This window comes from Pyxicephalus adspersus, chromosome 5 (genome assembly GCF_032062135.1).
Source record: "Pyxicephalus adspersus chromosome 5, UCB_Pads_2.0, whole genome shotgun sequence".
NCBI classification, from domain to species: domain Eukaryota; kingdom Metazoa; phylum Chordata; class Amphibia; order Anura; family Pyxicephalidae; genus Pyxicephalus; species Pyxicephalus adspersus.
In genome coordinates this window covers 84,829,180-84,850,739 of record NC_092862.1, presented here as the reverse complement: position 1 = coordinate 84,850,739, position 21,560 = coordinate 84,829,180, and the positions used below count along the sequence as shown (strand labels likewise).

Here is a 21,560-nt window from a genome sequence, read left to right as displayed (position 1 = left end):
TGCCTAGGGCCTCCAATAACAGCAGGAATGATCTCCTCCATGTTTGTTGTGCCAGGCAGCCGGTTGGCTGTCTGTCACTGCATGCTACACAGGCAGCCATTGGCCTATATAAGGCCAGGGCGTGCCTGCATTTACCACTCCTGACAGAGATTTGCTGATAGCATCACAACATTTCTGTGCTACTTGGCTTGCTTTGTCAAAGTTAAAAAAGTGCTTTACTTTGTTAGACTGTGTAACACTCACACTATTAGTCAGATAGATTGTTGGATTGTACTGAATTGGTGCAGTCCTGAAATCTACTGTACTCAGATAGGTAGAGTGTTTCACTGTTAGCTAGATAGATAGCCAGATAGATAGATTCATAGATAGATACATTGATAGATAGATAAATATTCAGTCAGTGTGTTACATACACGCAGCCAGAGGCAGGGTCCCCTCGCTGAGTGCGTGCACAGTATCACACTTGTACTGAGAGACAGACACACAGATGCAGTGTATACTGCGGTATATAGTTTGTATACTGTGCTGCATAAAACAAGCGTCACCACTGAAGCAAAGTGCTGCATACAACACACACAGTGCACTTACATTTTTTGTGTCAACCTCCCCTCCCCCCCAATAAAAAAATCCACTTACTGTACAAATTGACATATACATATAGCATATTAGCTACAAAGTATTTTTCAGGGTGTCAAGCCACATAAATAAAAACATTTCTACAATGTCTGGCCAAAGAGGAAAGGGCAGCTTTGGCAGGGGTGGAAAGCAAAGCAGTATGAGTTTGTTTTTAGTTGCAGACCCAAGAACAAGAAGCGCTGCTGTTGGTGGTGGGTGTCCATTATTGCCACACCATGAACAAGACGTAGTGGAGTACATGACCCAGCCTGGGTCAAGTGATTGTACCCCCTCTTCATCCCAGTCCCAGACACAGGCCTTACAGGTGTCCCAAACAGTCCATGATACACCTGTTCCTCCTAGTTCTTCATCAGCGGCTGGAAAGTCACGTGTACGGCAGTATGTAGAGGAGTCCCACTGAGGGGTTGGAGAGGCGAAGCTACAATCATTCATTGGAGATGCTCAGTTGTTTCAGTCATCTGACGAAGAGAGTAAGTTCACAGGCTTTCCCCCCAGTTACTTTTCACCAGAACACTCTGAGCCAGATGAGCCAATTCAAACTGGCTCCAAAAAGCCGCTGCTTCCTTTTGGCACATATAGGGAAACTGTCTCTTTTGATGATGATGATGATGTCCTTGATCCAACATGGGGCGAACAAGGAGATCATCATAGGCAGGAAGAAGAGGAGGAGGAGGAGGGGGAAGAAGAGGAGGAGGAGGTTGCACAGCGCCCTCAAAGGGGGAGAGGGAGGAAGAGGGTAAAAACTGCCCACACTCTGCATTCTTCAAGTACCAGTGAGGCAAGTCATAGACGTAAATCGTCAGAAGCTGTCACCACAACTATGCCTCAACAACCGCGGACCCCCACCACGAGCACCAGCTCCAGAGCACCTTTAGGCCCAGTTAGATGTTCGCCAGTGAGGGCATTTTTTAATGTCCTTAGTGATGACAACACTTTGGTCATCTGTAAACTGTGTGCTCAACACTTGAAACGAGGTAAAAACCCAAACAAACTTGGAACAAGTTGCATGAGCACTCATTTAAAAAGCCACCAGCCAAGCATTACCTTTTTCAGGCTCCACCAACGGTGAGCAGGAACTCCAACGCAGATCAGCTGCTGTTTGCGGCATTGCTAGCAGTTAAGACCAGGTATCATTGCCATCTCCCACAACTTCTACCCCATCGTCCAATCTTTCTGTGGTTAGCATTAGCAGCATCCAACCTTCTATCCCCCAGATGCTGGAGCGTAAGAGGAAATATGGCCCAAATGACCCCAAAACAAAGCTAATCAATGTGGCAATTGCACAGCTGATTGTGTTAGAGCTCCTTCCTTACTGGCTTGTGGACTCCAATGCGTTCCCTAACGCATTCCTCTGCGCGAACCCACAGTACGTTATACCTAAGCGACAGTATTTTGCACAAAAATTTGTTCCTGCTTTGCATGAACACGTGCACAGCAATGTGTCCATGGCCCTGCAGCACTCATTTTCTGGCAAGGTGCACCTGACAACCGACAGTTAGTCGAGCAAACATGGAGTGGGAAGATATATTTCCTATACAGCTCACTGGGTAGCTTTGGTGGCAGCAGGGGAAGATGCAGCTGCAGCAAGGCCTGCATACCTACCTCTGCCTAGAGCACATCGCCATGCAATTTCCTCCTCAACCACCACTTCCACCTCCTCCTTTGACTCTTGTGCCTCAACCTCTTCCTCCAGGGACACTTGGCTGTGGAGACCCACCACCTCCCATTCGGCAGCATCTGTTCACCGCCAACAACAACCTGCAGTTTGCTATTTCGGTGCACAATTCAGACGTTGCCACGAGGTCCTGAGGTTGCAAAGCCTGGGTTCCCTCAGCAACATGGGTGCAGCCATTCTAAGTGCCTTGCGAGAGCAGTAGGACATTTGGTTACCTCCTAACAGACTTCAGCCAGGCAAGGTCGTGTGTGACAACGAGGGCAATCTGCTGGCAGCCCTGCATTGTGGGAAACTCACACACGTACCTTGCCTGGCTCACGTCATGAACCTGATAGTACAGCGCTTCCTTAGGAATTACCCAGGCTTCTAGCCGCTGTTGCTGAAGGCCAGAAAATTGTCAGCGCATTTCAGCCGGTCGTACACAGCCAGTGCCAGATTGATGGATTACAGTGAAATCTCAACCTGCCAGAGCACCGGTTAATTTGTGATGTGGCCACACATTTGAATTCCACCTTTTACATGCTGCAGCAGCTGGCTGAACAACAAAAAGCCGTGGTGGATTATGTGGTGGATTACGAGTCTGTTTGTTTTAGGCATATACCTACACTACCTTTCTTCAGCCCTGCGGAGTGGCTGCAAATTGAGGACTTGTGCACTGTATTGTCATCTTTTGAAGAGGCCACCAGGATGATCAGCAGAGATCAGGCCTGTGTCAGTGACACCATCCCTATCATATGCCTGCTGGAACAGATGATGGTGGATCTCGGACACGACACAGAGCGGAGGCTGCATCAAGAGATGACGTTTCAAACATCATCTCGGCCATGCATGCCTACTAGGCATAGTGCACCACAAATCCAGGAAGAGGAGGAGGTAGAAGAGGATGAGGAGGACATTGCAGGCATGGGAGAAGGGGAGGAAGGGGCAGAGAAGGATATTAAGGGTACATGGCTACCATCCACCCAAACACAAGGCTGCATGTTCCGTGGATGGCAAGACCAGGCGGAGGAGGAGGACGACAACCCTGTGCTGCTGATCGACCCACAGGAGTGTGGGTCCAGAATTACCTCAGCTGTGGGTAGTTTGAGCCACATGACAGCCTTCATGCAGGAGTGCATAGCCAAAGATCCACGCATAAAACACATAAAAACAAAGACTGACGACTATTGGATTGCTACATTACTGGATACACGTTACAAGCCTGAGATACAACAACTGATCTTGCCCCATTACAGGGGACCTAAAATGCAGCACTACCAAGAAGTGTTAGTAAGGGACTTGTGCTCAGTCTTGTGCTCAGCAGCAGCAGCAGCAGCAGCAGCAGCAGAGATCCCTATGGCAGTTCCACCAGCCATGGGAGCCAAACAACTGCTTTAAGCGGCATGGGTGGCAGCAGCAGTAGAGGTCTTCTAAGCCAAACTATGCAGGCTTTTATTCAGCGGAAGCAAGCTGCCAGTTGTGCAGCAATTACCAATGACACTCAGCAGTGGTATTCAGGCATGGTGCAGGAATACCTGAGCTCTGCATGGGACATCTGCAACCTTCAAAGCCAGGACACACTGGGCTACCGGGTATCCAAGCTTGAGCAGTGGCTGGAGCTGGCAGAACATGCCATTCAGATCCTTGCCTGCCCAGCCACAAGTGTGTTATCTGAAAGAGAGTTCAGTGTAGCTGGGGGCGTACTGAGTGACAAATGGATTCAGCTCTCCACACAAAATGTCGACCAAATCACTTTTATTAAAATGAATAAGGCTTGGATCAGCAATGACTTCAACACCCCCTCTGCAGAGTGTACTGATTAGTCGTCAACTGCTGCACGAACATCTTGATGGGAAGAGCACATTCACAGCCTTTCAGCATCACCTTCTACTCCTCCCCTAGTGGCCCTCTACCTCTTCTCTGTCTCTGAGGTCTATAACTTGAAATGGAGCTGTGTAACTGGCTAATTGTTTTTTACCGAGTACCCTCCTCAGGGCTCATAGCCTTTATCTACTTTGAGGCCTATATCACTTGTAATAATCACTTGAATCACTTGGAGCTGTGTGATTCATAATTAAATATTTGTATTTTTAGTAGAGAAATACATAATTTTTTCTGTCCTTTTGGATAGATAGCTAGTGGTATCAGAATGAAATATCTATTTTTTTAAAGAAATACAGACATTTTTCTGTTTATTTTGATAGATAGCAAGTGGTATCAGAATGAAATATCTGTAATTTTTTTTACAGAAATTTTTCTGTTTATTATGATAGATAAGTGGTATCAGAATGAAATATCTGAATATTTTTTACAGAAATACAGAAATTTCTCTGTTTATTTTGATAGATAGCAGGTGGTATCAGAATGAAATATCTGTACATTTTTTACAGAAATACAGAAATTTTTCTGTTTATTTTGATAGATAGCAAGTGGTCTCAGAATTAAATATCTGTATTTTTTTTACAGAAATTTTTCTGTTTATTTCGATAGATAGCAAGTGGTATCAGAATGAAATATCTATTTTTTTACAGAAATACAGAAGTTTTTCTGTTAATTTTGATATATAGCAAGTGGTATAAGAATGAAATATCTGAATTTTTTTTACAGAAATACAGAAATGTTTCTGTTTATTTTGATAGATAGCAAGAGGTATCAGAATTAAATATCTGATTTTTTTTTTACAGAAATACGGAATACGGAGGTATCAGAATTAAATATCTGTATTTTTTTTAGATAGCAAGTGGTATCAGAATGAAATGTCTTTTTTTTTACAGAAATACAGAAATTTTCCTGTTTATTTTGATAGATAGCAAGTAGTGTTGGTCGAATAGCTCACTATTCAATTCGGTAGATATTCGCTCAAATGTAGCAAAATTATTCGGATGGTCAAATTTCAAAGTCAAATACCATTAAAGTCAATGGGAGGAAATATTCTGGTTTTTTTCAGCACTGTGTAGAGCTTCTACAGCCTCCAAACAGGTGTAAAAAGATACATTATAGATAGCAAGTGGTATCAGAATGAAATATCTGTATTTTTTTTTACAGAAATACAGAAAATTTTCTGTTTCTTTTGAAAGATAGCAAGTGGTATCACAATTAAATATCTGTTTTTTTTACAGAAATACATACATTTTTCCGTTTATTTTGATAGAGAGCAAGTGCTATCAGAATTGAATATCTGTATTTTTTTAAAGAAATACAGAAACTTTCCTGTTTATTTTGATAGATAGCAAGTGGTATCAGAATGAAATATCTTTATTTATTTTACAGAAATTCAGACATTTTTCTGTTTATTTTGATAGATAGCAATTGGTATCAGAATTAAATATCTGTATTTTTTTTATAGAAATACAGAAAGGTTTCTGTTTCTGTTAATAGATAGCAAGTGTTATCAGAATTAAATATATGTATTTTTTTAAAGAAATACAGAAACTTTTCTGTTTATTTTGATAGCAAGTGGAAGGAGAATGAAATATCTGTTTTTTTTTTTTTTTACGGAAATCCTTCTGTTTTTAGGTAAATACAATTTGGACAAAGAGATCCTTGGGCGCCTACTGGACCAGAGAAATTTTGTGAAGGCCTTATTCAACGTATTGACATCCGCGCGACTGTAGATGCCAGATACTAATGCTGTCCACACTCCGTGTCAGAGCCCACTGCCTCCTCCTCTTGCTGTAAATGATGCTGCCACCCGCCCAGTACCCAACTGTAGATGCCAGATACTAATGCTGTCCACACTCCGTCTCAGAGCCCACCGCCTCCTCCTCCTGCTGTAAATGATGCTTCCACCTGCCCTGTACCCGACTATAGATGCCAGACACCAATGTCGTCCACACTCCGTCTCAGAGCACACCGTCTCCTTTTCCTCCTGCTGTAAATGATGCTGCCACCTGCTCAGTTACAAAACTCTAGATGCCAGATACTAATGCCATCCATACTCTGTCTCAGAGCCCACCGCCTCCTCCTCCTGCTGTAAATGATGCTGCCACCTGCCCAGTACCCGACTGTAGATGCCAAATACCAATGCCGTCCACACTCCGTCTCAGAGCCCACTGCCTCCTCCTCCTGCTGTAAATGATTCTGCCGCCTGCCCAGTACCTGACATTAGATGCCAGATACTAATGCCGTCCACGCTCCATCTCAGAGCCCACCGCCTCCTCCTTGCCAGATACTAATGCCGCCCGCGCTCTGTCTCAGAGCCCACCGCCTCCTCCTCCTCCTCTTGCTGTAAATGATGCTGCCACCTGCCCAGTATCCCACTGTAGATGCCAGATTCTAATGCCATCCATACTCCGTCTCAGAGCCCACCGCCTCCTCCTCTTGCTGTAAATGATGCTGCCACCTGCCCAGTACCCGACTGTAGGTGCCAGATACTAATGCCGTCCACACTCCCTCTCAAAGCCCACTGCCTCCTCCTCCTGCTGTAAATAATGCTGCCGCCTGCCCAGTACCTGACTTTAGATGCCAGATACTAATGTCGTCCACGCTCCGTCTCAGAGCCCACCGCCTCCTTCTCCTGCTGTAAATGATGCTGCTGCCTGCCCAGTACCAAACTCTAGACGCCAGATACTAATGCCATCCACACTTTGTTCCAGAGCCCACCACCTATTCCTCCTGCTGTTACTGCTGCCTGCCCAGTACCCAGTACCCGGCTGTTGTTGCCAGTTAACAAGGCTGTCCATGCCGCATTTTAGAAAGTTACAGCTAGCAGATAGGAAAAGGCAGTCCCCTACAAAGCAATGTCTCCACTAGCTATAGCTTCTACACTGTCCATATAGGTGATGGCCTTAACCACTAATGCCGTCCTTGCTCCGTCTCAGAGCCCACCCCCTCCTCCTCCTGCTGTAAGTGATACTGCCGCCTTCCCAGTACCAAACTCTAGACGCCAGATACTAATGCCGTCCACACTTTGTTCTAGAGCCCACCACCTCTTCCTCCTGCTGTTACTGCTGCCGCCTGCCCAGTACCCAGTACCCGGCTGTTGATGCCAGTTAACAAGGCTGTCCATGCCGCATTTTAGAAAATTACAGCTAGCAGATAGGAAAAGCAGTCTCCTACAAAGCAATGTCTCCACTAGCTACAGCTTCTACACTGTCCATATATGTGATGGCCTCAACCACTAATGCCGTCCTTGCTCCGTCTCAAGGCCCATCGCCTCCTCCTCCCAGTACCCAGCTCTAGATGCCAGTTAACAATGCCATCCACACTTCTCAGGGCCCACCGCCTCCTTCTCCTGCTTTCACTTATGTTGCTGCCTGTCCAGTACCCAGCTCTAGATGCCAGGCTAGTCTCAAGCTCAACAGGATTTTTTTCCCCATTGATTCCGCCAAGCCCCGTTTCCTTTCATGTGCTTTCACTCGATAGCAGGCCCTGAGATGGAGTGTGGAAGGCATTAGTAACCGGCATCTAGAGTTGGGTGTAGTGCATCTTTAATGACACCCCGAAGTGTGTAATCTGAAATTTGTGATTGAATGTAGAAGGCCACGTCTTCTGCATCATCCATCGGTACCACGCTTTATCGGACTGAATTTCTGTGTATGTTACCCCGGAACTGGGAAGTGGGACAGCAGTCCTTCTGTATATGTTGGGGGGATGAGATGGGAAACACCGGTATATTTACCGGGAACCGAGAGGTCCTGGATGACCACATTGACCCATGAAGTTTTTGAGCTCAGCAGTCGTCCGGAGACTTCACCACAACAAGTATGTGGCCGTCCTGGGAGACTCCATTCAAAAATCTGTCAACAAGGATCTTGTGAAAATACTGCAGAATGATGAGTTTCGGACTGAGAAGCAGCTGAATGGTAAGGGTGAGATGTCATTTGCAAACGACACGTTGGGAAATATCTGGGTGAAATGCACAATGCCATAATTTACCACCAAGTGCGTCATTACAGAACTGACCACCAACTGTACGGTTTTATTTCCTGAACCGTGTTTCTTCGGAGTACATAGAGAGCGTGCTGGCCAACTTCCAACATGGACCTCAGCCCGACGTTGTCATCATCAACTCGTGTATATAGGATGTTATCAGGTATCATAAGCAATCACTGCAAATGTACAAAACCAACCTGGACCACCTGTTTATTCGGCTCACCGAGGTGCTGAGCCCCAAATGTCTGATGATATGCAACATGTCCATGTCTGTTGGATTCAAAGCTGGTGAAGTGCTAGAGTACCCAATTCCTAATGTGCGCTGGGACATCATAGAAGGGCGCCACACTGGCAGATTTGCACCATTTGGATGTGATTGACATGCACTTCCACTTGCGCTTCAAGCTGCGCTCCAGGGTTAAGGATGCCACCCACTCGAATCAGCTGGCTCATCGGAAGTATACCTGCATCCTAATGGCTCATATTGATTAAGCCTGGGGCGTGCAGCAGAAACAGCAGTAAGAGGAGGTGGTGGGCTCTGAGAAGGAGTGTGGACAGCATTGGTAACTGGCATCTAAAGCTGGGTACTGGGCAGGCCGCTGCAGTAACAGCATGAGGAGGAGGCGGTGGACCCTGAGACGGAGCAAGGAGGGCATTAGAAGTTGAGGCCATCACCTATATAGACAGTGTTGAAGCTTTAGCTATTGAAAACATGAATAAACAAGATTCCAATCTGTCTCTACCTACTATGTAGCAAAACCACATGAAAGAGAACGGGGTTGGCGGAATCAGTGGGGAAAGAAGACCCTGTTGAGCTTGAGTCTAGTCTGGCATCTAGAGCTGGGTACTGGGCAGTGGGCAGGCGGCAGCAAGAGCAGAGGGAGTAACACAGCCATCCACACTACGTCTCAGGGCCCACTGCCACTGTAGGGACAGTGGGAATCTCATTCATCCCAATAGCTACACCTTCTACACTGTCAATAAAGGATGATGGCCTCAAGCTATAATGGCGTCCTTGCTCTGTCTCAGGGCCCACTGCCTCCTCCTCCTGCTGTTGCTGCTGCCCCCACCTCCTGCCCAGTACCCAGCTCTAGATGGCACTTAACAATGCTGTCCACACCCTGTCTCAGGGCCTGCCGCCTCCTCCTCATGCTGGTACTGCTGCCGTCTGCCCACTGCCCAGTACCCAGCTCTAGATGCCAGACTAGACTCAAGCTCAACAGGGTGTTTTTCCCCCGCTGATTCCGCCAAGCCCAATCTTGTTCATCCATTCATGTCTCCAATAGCTACAGCTTCAACACTGTCCATATAGGTGATGGCCTCTAATGCCGTCCTTGCTCCTTCTTAGGGCCCACCGCCTCCTCCTCATGCTGTAACTGATGCCGCCTGCCAAGTACCCAGCTCTGGATGCCAGGTACCAATGCTGTTCACGATCCGTCTCAGGGCCCACCGCCTCCTCCTCCTGCTGTTGCCACCTGTCAGTACTTCATTCATAAATATAGCATTACAGCCATCTAGGTGGCATTGATGATGCACTACACCTAGCTCTAGATGCCAGTTACCAATGTGGTCCCCGCTCCCTCTCAGTGCCCACTGCCTCCTCCTTCTGCTGCTGCCACGTGTCACTTGTAACTTAAAACAGAGCTGTGTAGCTGGCTAATTTTTTGACTGAAAGACCCCCCTCAGAGACTCTGAAGCCTGTGTATGGCTTGTACTGGAGCGGCGAACCTGGTGGCTAATTTTTGGACCAGAGGAACCCCCTCATGTCCCTCTCTGCCTCTACTCGGGGAGGGTATGAAATCCGGCATATTCCCTTGACCGCCCCATAAAATGGCCTTGCCAGCAACAGAAAAAAAACGTCTTTTTTTTTTTTTTTTACTTGTACAGTGTTGTGCAGAGCTGGGGGAGTCTTGACATGTCTTTTTAAATGTATTTATAGGCTGTAGAAGCTCTACACCGTCCCAAAAACCAACCCGAATTTTTCCCCCGTTGACTTTAATAGAGTTTGAATTCGACGTTCGATCACCCAAATAATTATGCATTATTTGACCAAATAGCGGTCGAATCAAATAGTGAGCTATTCGACCAACACTAGTAAATACCTGTGCTAGTCTTCAAACTAATGTTTGTGTCCTACTGAAGTGCATTGTATCCAGACTGCATATAAGGGCATAGTGCTATGAATACTCATGCAAGATTAGGCACTGCCTTTTTTCACACCACCTCTTGCGAATCATCACTATATTAACATCTGAAGTATGCATATACATACATATAAACACACATGTATATTTTGTGTTTTACATATTGTTAATGTCAGAAAAACTGTGTAACATATTTACAGTACTATATGATTTTTTACTTGTTTTTTCATAAATATATTTAGGAAAAGCATATTTATGCATTTTAAGCCATATATTTATTAAAAAAAACCTGAATACTTCAAAATCTAATAGAACAATGATGATAAGGTAACTTTAATGGTTACGTTTTTTAAATATTTACATGGTGCAGTTTTATGTCACATTATAAAATGACTGTATGCAGGAGTTTAAGCATTACATACCTGATTGTGTTTGATATCATCAGCAGGGGCACCAAAAGAATTCCTATATAGCGTAGAGGATCCAGTGTTTTGATCTTAAGAAAAGGTTTAAAAAAATATTGAAGAAAACTCATTCAGTGCTAGCAACTAAAGTTATACATATTTATGCGTATTTTATTATCATTTCCTCCAAATTAGACAACTATTACATGGTGTAAATAGCAGCCTAATTGTATTCTATAAAAAAAGGCACCACAAATCTCCAGCACAGGACTTAATGATTATCTGCACTTTTAGTAACTCATTTTGGCTAGTGACCTCCTGCAGACTCTTACAGAGGTCACTAGCCAATCTGATTTACCAAAATATACAAACCAGGTTTGCTTTCTAATAAAGAAACTAGAAAACAAATAATGTGCTGCAATTGCCATTAGTGAATATAAAAAGGCTAAACTCACAAACAAAAAGTATGACCAATAAAATGACTTGTCTTAATGAAAAACAACATACTTTTTATTTATTTGTTTATTTTAATTTGAAATGTGTTTTTACCATTTCTAACCCATCATTGGTTAATGAAATATTATAGTTCAATTTTGCCAACAGACTTAAAAATGCTCTCAAAGTTAGGAGCAAGACTAATTAATTGGGGGATGGAATTAAAGAGATTGGGGGTGGCTCTAGAGTAGTCTTGGAGCAGAGGTCATGAGTAAAGAAATCATTACTAGATCAGTGGAGCAGCAGAGAGGGCAATTAGAGGTGTATTTATGTATAGGACTGAAAATGTAAATAGGACAGTTGCTGCGGAGTGATTTAAAGGCAAAGCATAGCTTGAATTTGATTATGAGGTACCAATGTAGTGATTTCCAATAATGAGCAGCAGATGAGCAATAGTGAGAAGAAAGTCTAGCTGTAGAACTTATTAGGATTGTAAAGGCCAGTCTAGTTAGTGAAATATTGAAAAAAAAATGTTGCAGAAATTAAGGCTTGTAAGAGATTGTAAGATTGTGTAGTAAGCAGCAATAAGAAGCAAAGCAAAAGAAGGCACAAGCAAAAAAAAATTAATTAAAAAAATACACTACACACTTAATAACCTATAAATAAACCTTTAACATTACATAGAATCACACAAAAAGCTTGAATAATAGTTAGTTTAAAAAAATTCACCTATTTCACCTAAGACATAGGGCCTGATTTATTAAAGCTCTCCAAGGCTGGAAAGGATACACTTTCATTAGTGAAGCCGGATGTTCCAGCACTCCTAAAATGAATCTGGTCCATGATTCAAAACATTTGCTAGCAAACAGCAAATGACGAAAAGAAATCCATCCTAGGTTTGCTGGATCAGCCAGCTTCACTAATGAAAGTGTATCCTCTCCAGCCCTGGAGAGCTTTAATAAATCAGGCCCATGGTATTTTACAGGCTCATTAAATAAACTTCAGTTTTTACCTTTCCCTCATACAATAAATCTAAAAATATAACACATTTACTGTACCTGTCATTGTGTCTTTTCTAGATTTATGTTCTCCTTTGTATGTGGCATTTGATCCAGTTGATTCAAAGTCGGCTTTTTTTTCTTTTAGGCTGACTATTTCTCTGGGGGAAGCAGGTGCGCTTGCTTTAAAAATATGAAAAATTTAGAAAAACTGAAATCAGATATTTTCATCGGATATCATGTCTGTGTTTCCCACAACTTAAAACTTACTACACTAGAGCAGTCTTTCTTTTTTGTCCCCAAGAAAGCCTTGAAATATTTTTTAAGTCTAGAGGAATCCTTCTAAAAACAAATTGTCTAGGGTTAGTAGGAAGAACAACCACTTCCTAAACAGCTAAACAGATCATAGATTTGATAATGTTGGTTTCATGATGCTGACCATTTTAAGTGGTATTGGCTCCAAAACTTTGCAGGCACCATCAAATGGAAGGTCAATTAGCAAAAACTCATGGAACCCCTAGAAACATCCGGAGGAACCTAGGGTTCTGGAGAACCCTGGTTGAGAATGGCTGCACTATTCAATACTATTCAAATGAGTTACTGGAGAACAAAAGGGGTTCATGTGCATGTTTTAGAGCATATATAAAGTAAGTGATTCAAAGGCTTTCAAATTAAAATTATTCAGTTAACCACACAAAAGGTACATCTGCAGTTTTACCTGCCGTTGCCATGGCATTTTAGGTTTCCAGATTTGCTTACTATATTACTGTACTGTATTACTAATATAAATGGCTGATAATTTGTGTTTTAAAGATGGCTTCTAAGTAGCATGTCTTATCAATGCCAATGTTTAGTCATGTTAGTTACTATACCCTCTTGATATGTTTTTATACCAAGTAGTTTAAACTTTTTTTTTTCTTGGGGGGGGGGGGGGTAATAATGCTTATTAAAATAACAGACTGATGTGTCATTTAGATATTATGATAATAATATGCTAAAAATGTACCTGATCTATTGTTAGGGGACATGCGAACTGGAGAAATGGATGGTGTCCTAGAGGAGGAATAAGGTCTTTGCCGGTCTCTTTCAATGGTTGATGATGATGCTACAAATTGGTATTGGGACCATCCATCCTAAAAAATTCAAAGAGCATTTTAAAAAACAGACCTCACAGTTTCCCACATGGAGATAGGCAGGGATATATTTTTGCACACACAAACATAGATATAAGTAATTCAACTCCAATACTGCAAAATAGATGCTCCTGTGTGAGTGTGATGGTCATTGCCCATTTGTGAATGTATGTATTGTAAGCAATTATTGACCTGATCGGCGCCATTTTGTTAATAACCACAGCCATCTTGTTAATATGATGGTTGGAAGCCTCCTTAATATTATTATTATTATTATTATTATTAATAATAATAAACAGGATTTATATAGCGCCAACATTTTACGCAGCGCTGTACATTAAATAGGGATTGCAAATGACAGACTAATTCAGACAGTGATACAGGAGGAGAGGACCCTGCCCCGAAGAGCTTACAATCTAGTAGGTGGGGGAATTTCACACACAATAGGGGGTATGGTTGGAGTGGCTCCGTGGGCAGAGACATCATGTCTGATTTTGTCAATTTTATCTCTAAAGTAGGTGGCAATGTCTTGGGCAGAGAAGGATCTTGTGGGGGAAGCAGGCGTTGGGTTTAGGAGGGAGTCAATTGTAGAGAAGAGGTTGCGTGGGTTGGAGGCTTGAGAGGAAATGACTGCGGAGAAATAATTTTGTTTGGTGACAGTGAGCTCTGTGTTAAAGCTTTGAAGCTTGGCTTTGTAGTCCATGAAGTCAGCGCTGAGGCCAGATTTCCTCCACTTGCGCTCAGCTGCACTAACAGACTTTTGTAGCTGTTTGGTGTGATTGTTGTGCCAGGGTCGGGGGTTGTGGAAGGTGGCAGGGGTAACATTATCCAAAGCCAGGGAAAGAGAGTGGTTTAACATGGTGGCAACTTCATCTGGGGAGGTGATTTTGGAGAGGGAGGGGGTTGGGGATGCAAGGCAGTTTGAGAAAAGGTTGTGGTCAAGGTTACAGATATCTCTCTGCCATTGACCACGTCTGGGATGTGGCAAGGGAGGGCAAGGGTTTGATAGGTTGAAGGTGATAAGGTTATGATCAGAGAGGGGGAATGGTGAGTTATCACAGACGGTGAGGTTGCAGAGTTTAGAAAATACCAGGTCTAAAGTGTGTCTGGCTATGTGTGTGGGGCCATTGATGTGCTGTGTGAGTCCAAATGAGGAGGTAATGGAGAGTAGTTTGACTGAGGAGGGAAGGTTGGGCGCATCCATTACAACATTAAAATCACCAAGGATGAGGGTGGGCAGGTCATGGGAAAGAATGTGTGGGAGCCAGGATGCAAAGTTATCCACAAATTGTGATACTAGGCCAGGGGGGTGGTAGACAAAAGCAACAATGATGGGTAAGGGGCTAAAGAGTCTGACTTCAAATGAGGTGAAAATGAGAGAGGGTGGGGTAGGAAGGACTCTGTATGTATAGTTAGGTGAGAGAAGGAGGCCCACACCACCCCCTGCTTTGTTGCCAGGTCTGGGGGTATGTGTAAAGTGCAGGCCTCCATAGGAGAGAGCAGCAGCAGAGGCAGAGTCAGAGGAGGAAAGCCAAGTTTCAGTGAGAGCCAGAAAGTTCAGAGATTTAGAAAGGAGAAGGTTGTGTATGGAGGTCAATTTGTTGCCAACAGATCTAGCATTCCATAGACTGCCAGAGAGAGGGGGTAAGGACTTATGGGTAGGGTGAATGGGGATGATGTTAGGAGAAGGGAGTGTCCTGCTGAGAGTATATAGAAAGTGGAGGCTGTGTGGGGGCCCAGGGTTGGGTGAGATGTCACCAGAGAGTATCGGTAAAGTAAAAAGGTGCAGGAGCACAGACAGAGAAATAAGGAGAGTGAACGAGCAGGGAGACAATGAGTTATCAGACTGGGGAGTACAGGGAGTAGTGCCAGCAAAGAGGGAGCAGGATGAATAAAACATTTTTACAGATAATTGGGAACCATATGCGTACAATAAACAATGTGGCAAACTGAAGTCCAAGAGCAGCAGTCCAGTGTTATGGGTTCACATGAGGCTTGTAAACTTGCTGAGTTCCAGGAGTGAGGGATGATGATTCAGTCAAAGAGATGGTTTGATGAAATACCAGATTGGAATGGTAGCAGCAGAGGATGTGTTGGAGTCCAGGTGGATAAATCAGTCCAAAGGCAGGAGATAGAAGTTGCAGAGTATAATTATATGTCCAAATCTGTTCCAATTCCTGTGTAAATTCCCTGGATTAATTCCCATTGCACTTAAAATTTGGGCACTTGACCAGGGTCCCAACGTGACCTTGCCTGTTGTTTAAATGGAAGTGCTTTGGGCTCTGATTATGGATGGACTGATCAGAGTAACAAGGAATTTGGGATATCAGTTGAACCTGGGGAGGGGAGGGGTTGGCAGGGAAATAAATATCAATGTGCAATCAGCTGGAACTAAGGGAACAGATAAATCTATGAGGAGATTAAAGTTGGTGCAATAAATTCATCTACAATGGGAGATGTACCATATACAATCAGATGAGGGTTGCAGGGGAAAACAATTGCATACACAGTGCTGAGATTTCGCAGAGTGGGAGATGTACCATATACAATCAGATGAGGGTTGCAGGGGAAAACAATTCTATACACAGTGCTGAGATTTGGCAAATGGGACACGTACCATATACATATATATTATTATTTAGATGAGGATAGTTTTTCTGATAAGGATTGCGAAATCTTGTATATCTGTTAACTTCACACATGGCCTTGGAGTGTTCTAAGCTAGACTTTGTTGCAAGGGAGTAGCTGGGGCCAATACAGGAAGCTGGTTGGGAGGGCTCACAGATAGTTGGGGATGAGGGGCAATTCCTGTGTAATAACTTATATAAACTGGAGCTTTTCAACAGTAAAATTGCAATTGTTAACCATTCACTCTGTGTGCTGTGGTTTCTGTTACCGAGTTAGCGCTAACTCAGATCTCCTTTCTGCAAGATAGAGGTCGTCACAACACCTAACATTTATATATCAAATAATATAGCTAAGGAGATGTTACCTAAACTGCCTTATGAGTTGCAAGTATTTTCACAACATTCATGGTATAGAATACCACAAAATATACTGCTTCATTGTGGAACCTTAGCATCTTGGCACACATTGTACAAATGTTTTGTAAAATTACATGTAATGTTTTAGGTTAATTAGTGTTTAGTCGGTATTCACTGTTGCTAGTTGACTTCAAACATTCATCTTTTATTTCTAGTATATATATATATATATATATATATATATATATATATATACGCATTTATCTTGTATTTTGTTTCTTTTTTACTTATATAGACATACATAATTTAGACATTTTCTTAGAACTCTTTTACAGCATGCTTGTTACAGGTCTGTGACTTAAAAGTATTAAAGCTAAGCATAGTTAGACATCTTCAAAAGAGGTTCAGGCCCTGATATTTTTTTATTGTTTATTTTAATAACACACATAGCCCTAGGTGTAATCTGGAGCCACCAACATAAAAATCATACTAGACTTCCGGTTTCAGCGCCTCATGTGAGGCAACGAGAAGCTCCCGCGTACCCAGTAGATAATCAGCATTAGAATCCGCAGATTCACTCGCCACTAATCGGCATCTCACACCATGGAAGCAGTAATCGGAATGGATGGATACATTTCTGGGAAAAACACCGACACATAAAACAGCAAACCACGCAAGCTGACAGGAGAATCAGAAGAGGAAAGAAGCTAAAATGGCTGCTAGGAAGGACTCCACAAAAGTGAGTAGTCAATCGCCACGTGTACTTGCTGAAGAGGCCATCACTAGCTTACCGGACCAGCCGTACTAACATCTGCTCTGCAAGAAATGATTGATGCGGCTATTGAGAAAGGCATACAGTAGGCAGGAGTTTTGATACTACTAAATAAACATATACGATGTGGTATTGGAGTTTGCTGATAAGAAGCTATCCATTTACAATATATATGCATCTAACTCTCTGACAATACAATTTTTCCAAACGGTCTCTGTGGATTTCTCAAGACCAAAATCCATATAAATTGATCTGAGGTGACTTCAATATGGTGATGAACCTTAATGAAGAGAAAACTATAAAATCTTCACACAGGGAATGTTGGAACGATCCAACTCAGGTGCTACACATTTATCGGAGTTCATAGAATCCATGCATCTCCACCATGGGATCTGAAAGCCTTACTCCACTGTAAAGTAACTCACCTACCTGCTACAGTGAAACATAACTTGTTAGTTAGAGATACGGTACTCACTTGGAGGGAGATTAGACGCAAATTGAAACTACCCACGAATGTATTCAAATATCTTCTTATCAGTGGTGATCCGAATTTTATTTCTGAACACATGTGTAAAGTATTCCACAAAGGAGGAATTTATTGGATATGGACACCCGTCAACTTTTATCTGCTCAGGCTATCCAAATGAAATACGCTCTACCAGTGTGGACAGTCCACCCCTTGTACTATTTGCAACCTGTCACACATTATAAATTACTGATACGACTGTATGTCTAAGGTAATCCAATGCAGAGGGATACATTTGATAAGTTAACTGCTCTACTGTACCATCTATACCTAACATTTATCATTACTACCAGGGTGTCTTTAACAAAGCACTCTCTGAAACTAATTTGCGACATTGGCAGAGGGACTTTTCAAATACAAATCTAGTAGCTCAAATTAAACAAGACTACGGGAATGTAGGAAAATATAAGGTAATAGAGAAGGGAAGCACAATTCAAAATATGCATAGAGCATACAAAGTAGTGAGGAAAAGTGACTCGGCAGAGTTACAGAGGACCCACTCTTTTTGTCCCAAATGTGGCGAACTAAGTGCTATTTTGACACACTATTTATGGAATTGTGCACAGATAGGTCACTTATGGGACACAGAATTACAATTTATAAACGAAACTACAGATTAATCATTCCCAAAGGATACTATTTTTTGTCTATTTGGTTCTTGGGAGCATGATGCGTCCATACCAATACCGATAAAACATAGTGGATGGACCAGCATATATTAACTGGCAGTAAGGATGGTGGTTTTAAAGTAATGGATTAACCATGTGGCTCCCTCTCTGCAAGGTGTACTTGTACTGTTAAAAGCAATTTTTGACATGGAAACATTCGAAGCAGAAAGAGCGGACGATAAACAAATCACCCACTTCTTCCTGGTATCACACAAATATATAGAAAAAGGTATTAGTCTGCATGAAAAAGCGCCTATTTACTACCGGTTAAAATATTCCCCGTGGATGATCACACAGGAGATGCCTTAGTATGACTATCAGTATTCTGGTATTACTGGTATATTTCATATTGCTTTCAAATATATTTTGTAAAATATACGTGTACAACAAATTTTTGGGCCTTTGGACCAGGTTCTGGTTTTTGTTTTTCTTATTTTCTTGGTATTAAATGTTATTGATTATATTTATAGCAAATTTTCTGAACTCTATGACTTTTACTGTGATAACTGTAATTTGCTACTCAATCTGGTTGTGCTGTAACAGCTTCAAATGAAAGAAACACTTCAAAACATTTATTCCCTAGCTTAAACCCGAGTATAGTTCTTATATAGTAATAGTGTTGGGAACAGTAAGAACAAATCTATATTTACTAAGTCATAAACAGGATGAATTGTACACAAAAGCAATTTTTCAATTTGCTCATGGGAGAAATTTTGCAAATCTTTGATATCAAGCATAGTAGTTGAAAATGAGCTGTAATAAATGTGAAAAATTGAATTGCTTGAAAAATAGTAAAAAATCATGTGAATGTCCCATGTAAATATGTGAAAAATAGTTTACTAAATTCTGACTTACGCCTTAAAAAACGATATATTAGAACTTGACTGAAAACTTCATGGGTATTCAGTGTTCTATTACATAGATCATATTACACAAAGAAGCAATATTTTTAGCCTCTACCCATAGCAGTGGTTTAGGAGCCTCTGATCAGAAGTGGATGGTACACTGGGTCTAGGGAGTTTTATGGCAGGATAAAAAAAAGACATTTAGAAGGAAGTACTATACTTCTTAAATTGGGTTGGAACCTAATAAAGAGGTATGATACCTTTTTGATACCTCCAAACTTCCCTGATTTGGAGGAACTCTCTCTATTTCAGAACCAAATTCTTCGTCCCTCCTTGCACCTTAGCTGCCCTTCTTTTTAAGTGGATCTTTACACCTTTAAAAATGTATTATTTACCTATTAAAAGTATAATTTTTCAAAAAACACTTTATCCAACCACTAAGTTATTCTTTTTGGTATAATGCTAATGTAAAGAAAAACTACTACTATAAGCTCAAGAGTAAACAATTGTTTTTGCCCTATTATTACTATTTGTCCAACTAGTGGCACATGGTGCCCTCTTTTGTGGCCTGATGGGTTACAGCTACAGCCTATGCAGAGTGGCAGTGGGGTGCGGAGTGCTGGAATATCATTTGCCTTCCCCGTGTTCCCAGCTTCTTTCTGATACCCCCCAACTAAATGGGGGGGGTATTATTACTGCTTCTAATTTGAGTTTAACATCAATTTCCAGAAACTCCTGCATGATCATGTTTGTGTTTTCAGTTAGTTTTCCGATAGTTTTTAAAAATAGGCCATTATCTAATATGAATGGGCTATTGTAGAAGAACAAATTGCTTGATTTAAATGCAGCCTTCCAAGAAACTTGGAGAAAATAGACTATTACATGAGAACATGCGATCCAGCAAACCTAGAATGGTTCTGGTTCAGGAAAGAAAACATTTTCCAACTAACAGCCAGGGGTGTAGTGGGGCAAGCACGGGTTGGAACGCCGTGCCCCCACTTTTTTCTTTTATTAAAAATAATTCTTTGGTGGTCCATGGCTGTGGCTGGTCCGCCCCCCCAGGGGTCAGGAGAAGAACCCCACTGGGGGGTGCACTGGCCAGATTTGAGGACCATGTCCGAACCTACAATTGAATTGTAGGTTCAGAGAGGTGGGCGGGTTGTCTCTAAACACAACCCACCCACTCTCCCATCACAGGCTCAGACCTGCGATGGGAGAGTGGTCGGGTTCTGGCATCATGACATTACTCTGGGGGAGGTGTCTTCCTCTTTGAGTGACACAGGCAGGGGTGTAGATAGATACCGTGCCTCCTATTTTTTTTTACAACTACACCCCTGCTAACAGCAAATTACTTTTAGGAAATGTATTCCAGATTTGCTCAGTCACCCTAATTCTCCCTTGATAGTCTACCTTCTCCAGTCTTGAAGTGCTTTAATAAATTAGGCCCAAAGTGTCTTGAGATCTATAACACAAAGTAGTTCAAAGCAATATTGTTAAACTGGCATGCTAAACTCCTATACATTAGTTTCAAAGAAATGCTTTAAAATGACAAAGGTATTTTCTTTCTGAAAGCTGGTTTATCTTCTTTCTCAGTTGCATATTTATCAAAGATTCAAAGTTCCTGCAACTTGTGGGGCAACAATTGCAACAATTCTTATAAAAAGATATAAAAGCGGTAATGTCCAATACATCAGTGCTTCTTAATTGAAAAATAATGTTGGAATGACAAAATACATGCCTTACGTAATTTTAAATATTTGATATTTGGATGTTACTTGCTCCCAATGTGTAATAAAGGTTTGTCTTACATGAGACTTATTCTTACTTTCTAACTGTCAGAACTCTTGTTTTTCTGCTGGCTGCCAAAATAAATATTTCTGAATAACTCTATCCTCATTTTCATTTAAATATGTGATGAGGCTGCTCATTCCCAGACAGAGGTTGGGTAAATGTTGCTGCTGGACTTGTAATTAGAGCAAATTTCTACTTAAATGGTTCCAAAATAGCAAATTCTCAACAAATTTAAATGTTAATTTAATCAATTCACAGATTCACAGACGTCATGTCTGTGACAACTGTCCTATTTAAAGCACAGCAAAACACAGGGGAGTTACAAAGAGATTGTTGGGTCCCATGATCTGACCTGTGCTTCTGTTTGACCTGCTGGCTCTTGCATGTTACTGTGCCCAACCTACCTAATAAACATTCTTGTATTAGTCTTTGGAGTTTTCCGAAACATTCATTTGTTTTGGTTTAAATTTGGTTGTTCTTGTTTCTCTAAACAGCATGCAATACTCCCATGGACATTGGAAAATAAATATAAAATTGCTTTTATAGTGTATGGCATTAATTGATGGTTTTAAAGTCTTGCTATGCAATTTCCTAGAAAACTGGTACTTCCGAGGGATAAGTTCAGAAGATTTTTGAAATTTGCAATGTACCTTTTCGGGTAGGTTTTCCTATGCATGTTTGGAGATTAATAAACAT

At 42.0% G+C, this 21,560-nt stretch overlaps 1 protein-coding gene across 1 annotated transcript in view; it reads right to left on the bottom strand.

The window, feature by feature from the left end:
* CTNND2 (catenin delta 2) overlaps positions 1 to 21,560 on the bottom strand; it is a 538,472-nt gene that overhangs the window by 9,278 nt on the left and 507,634 nt on the right. Inside the window, exons 20-22 of the mRNA XM_072413368.1 lie at positions 13,152 to 13,278; positions 12,206 to 12,328; positions 10,731 to 10,804 (exon numbers count right to left, since the gene is read on the bottom strand). Coding sequence (XP_072269469.1) covers positions 10,731 to 10,804; positions 12,206 to 12,328; positions 13,152 to 13,278 — 324 coding nt within the window. The remainder of the gene's footprint in view (positions 1 to 10,730; positions 10,805 to 12,205; positions 12,329 to 13,151; positions 13,279 to 21,560) is intronic.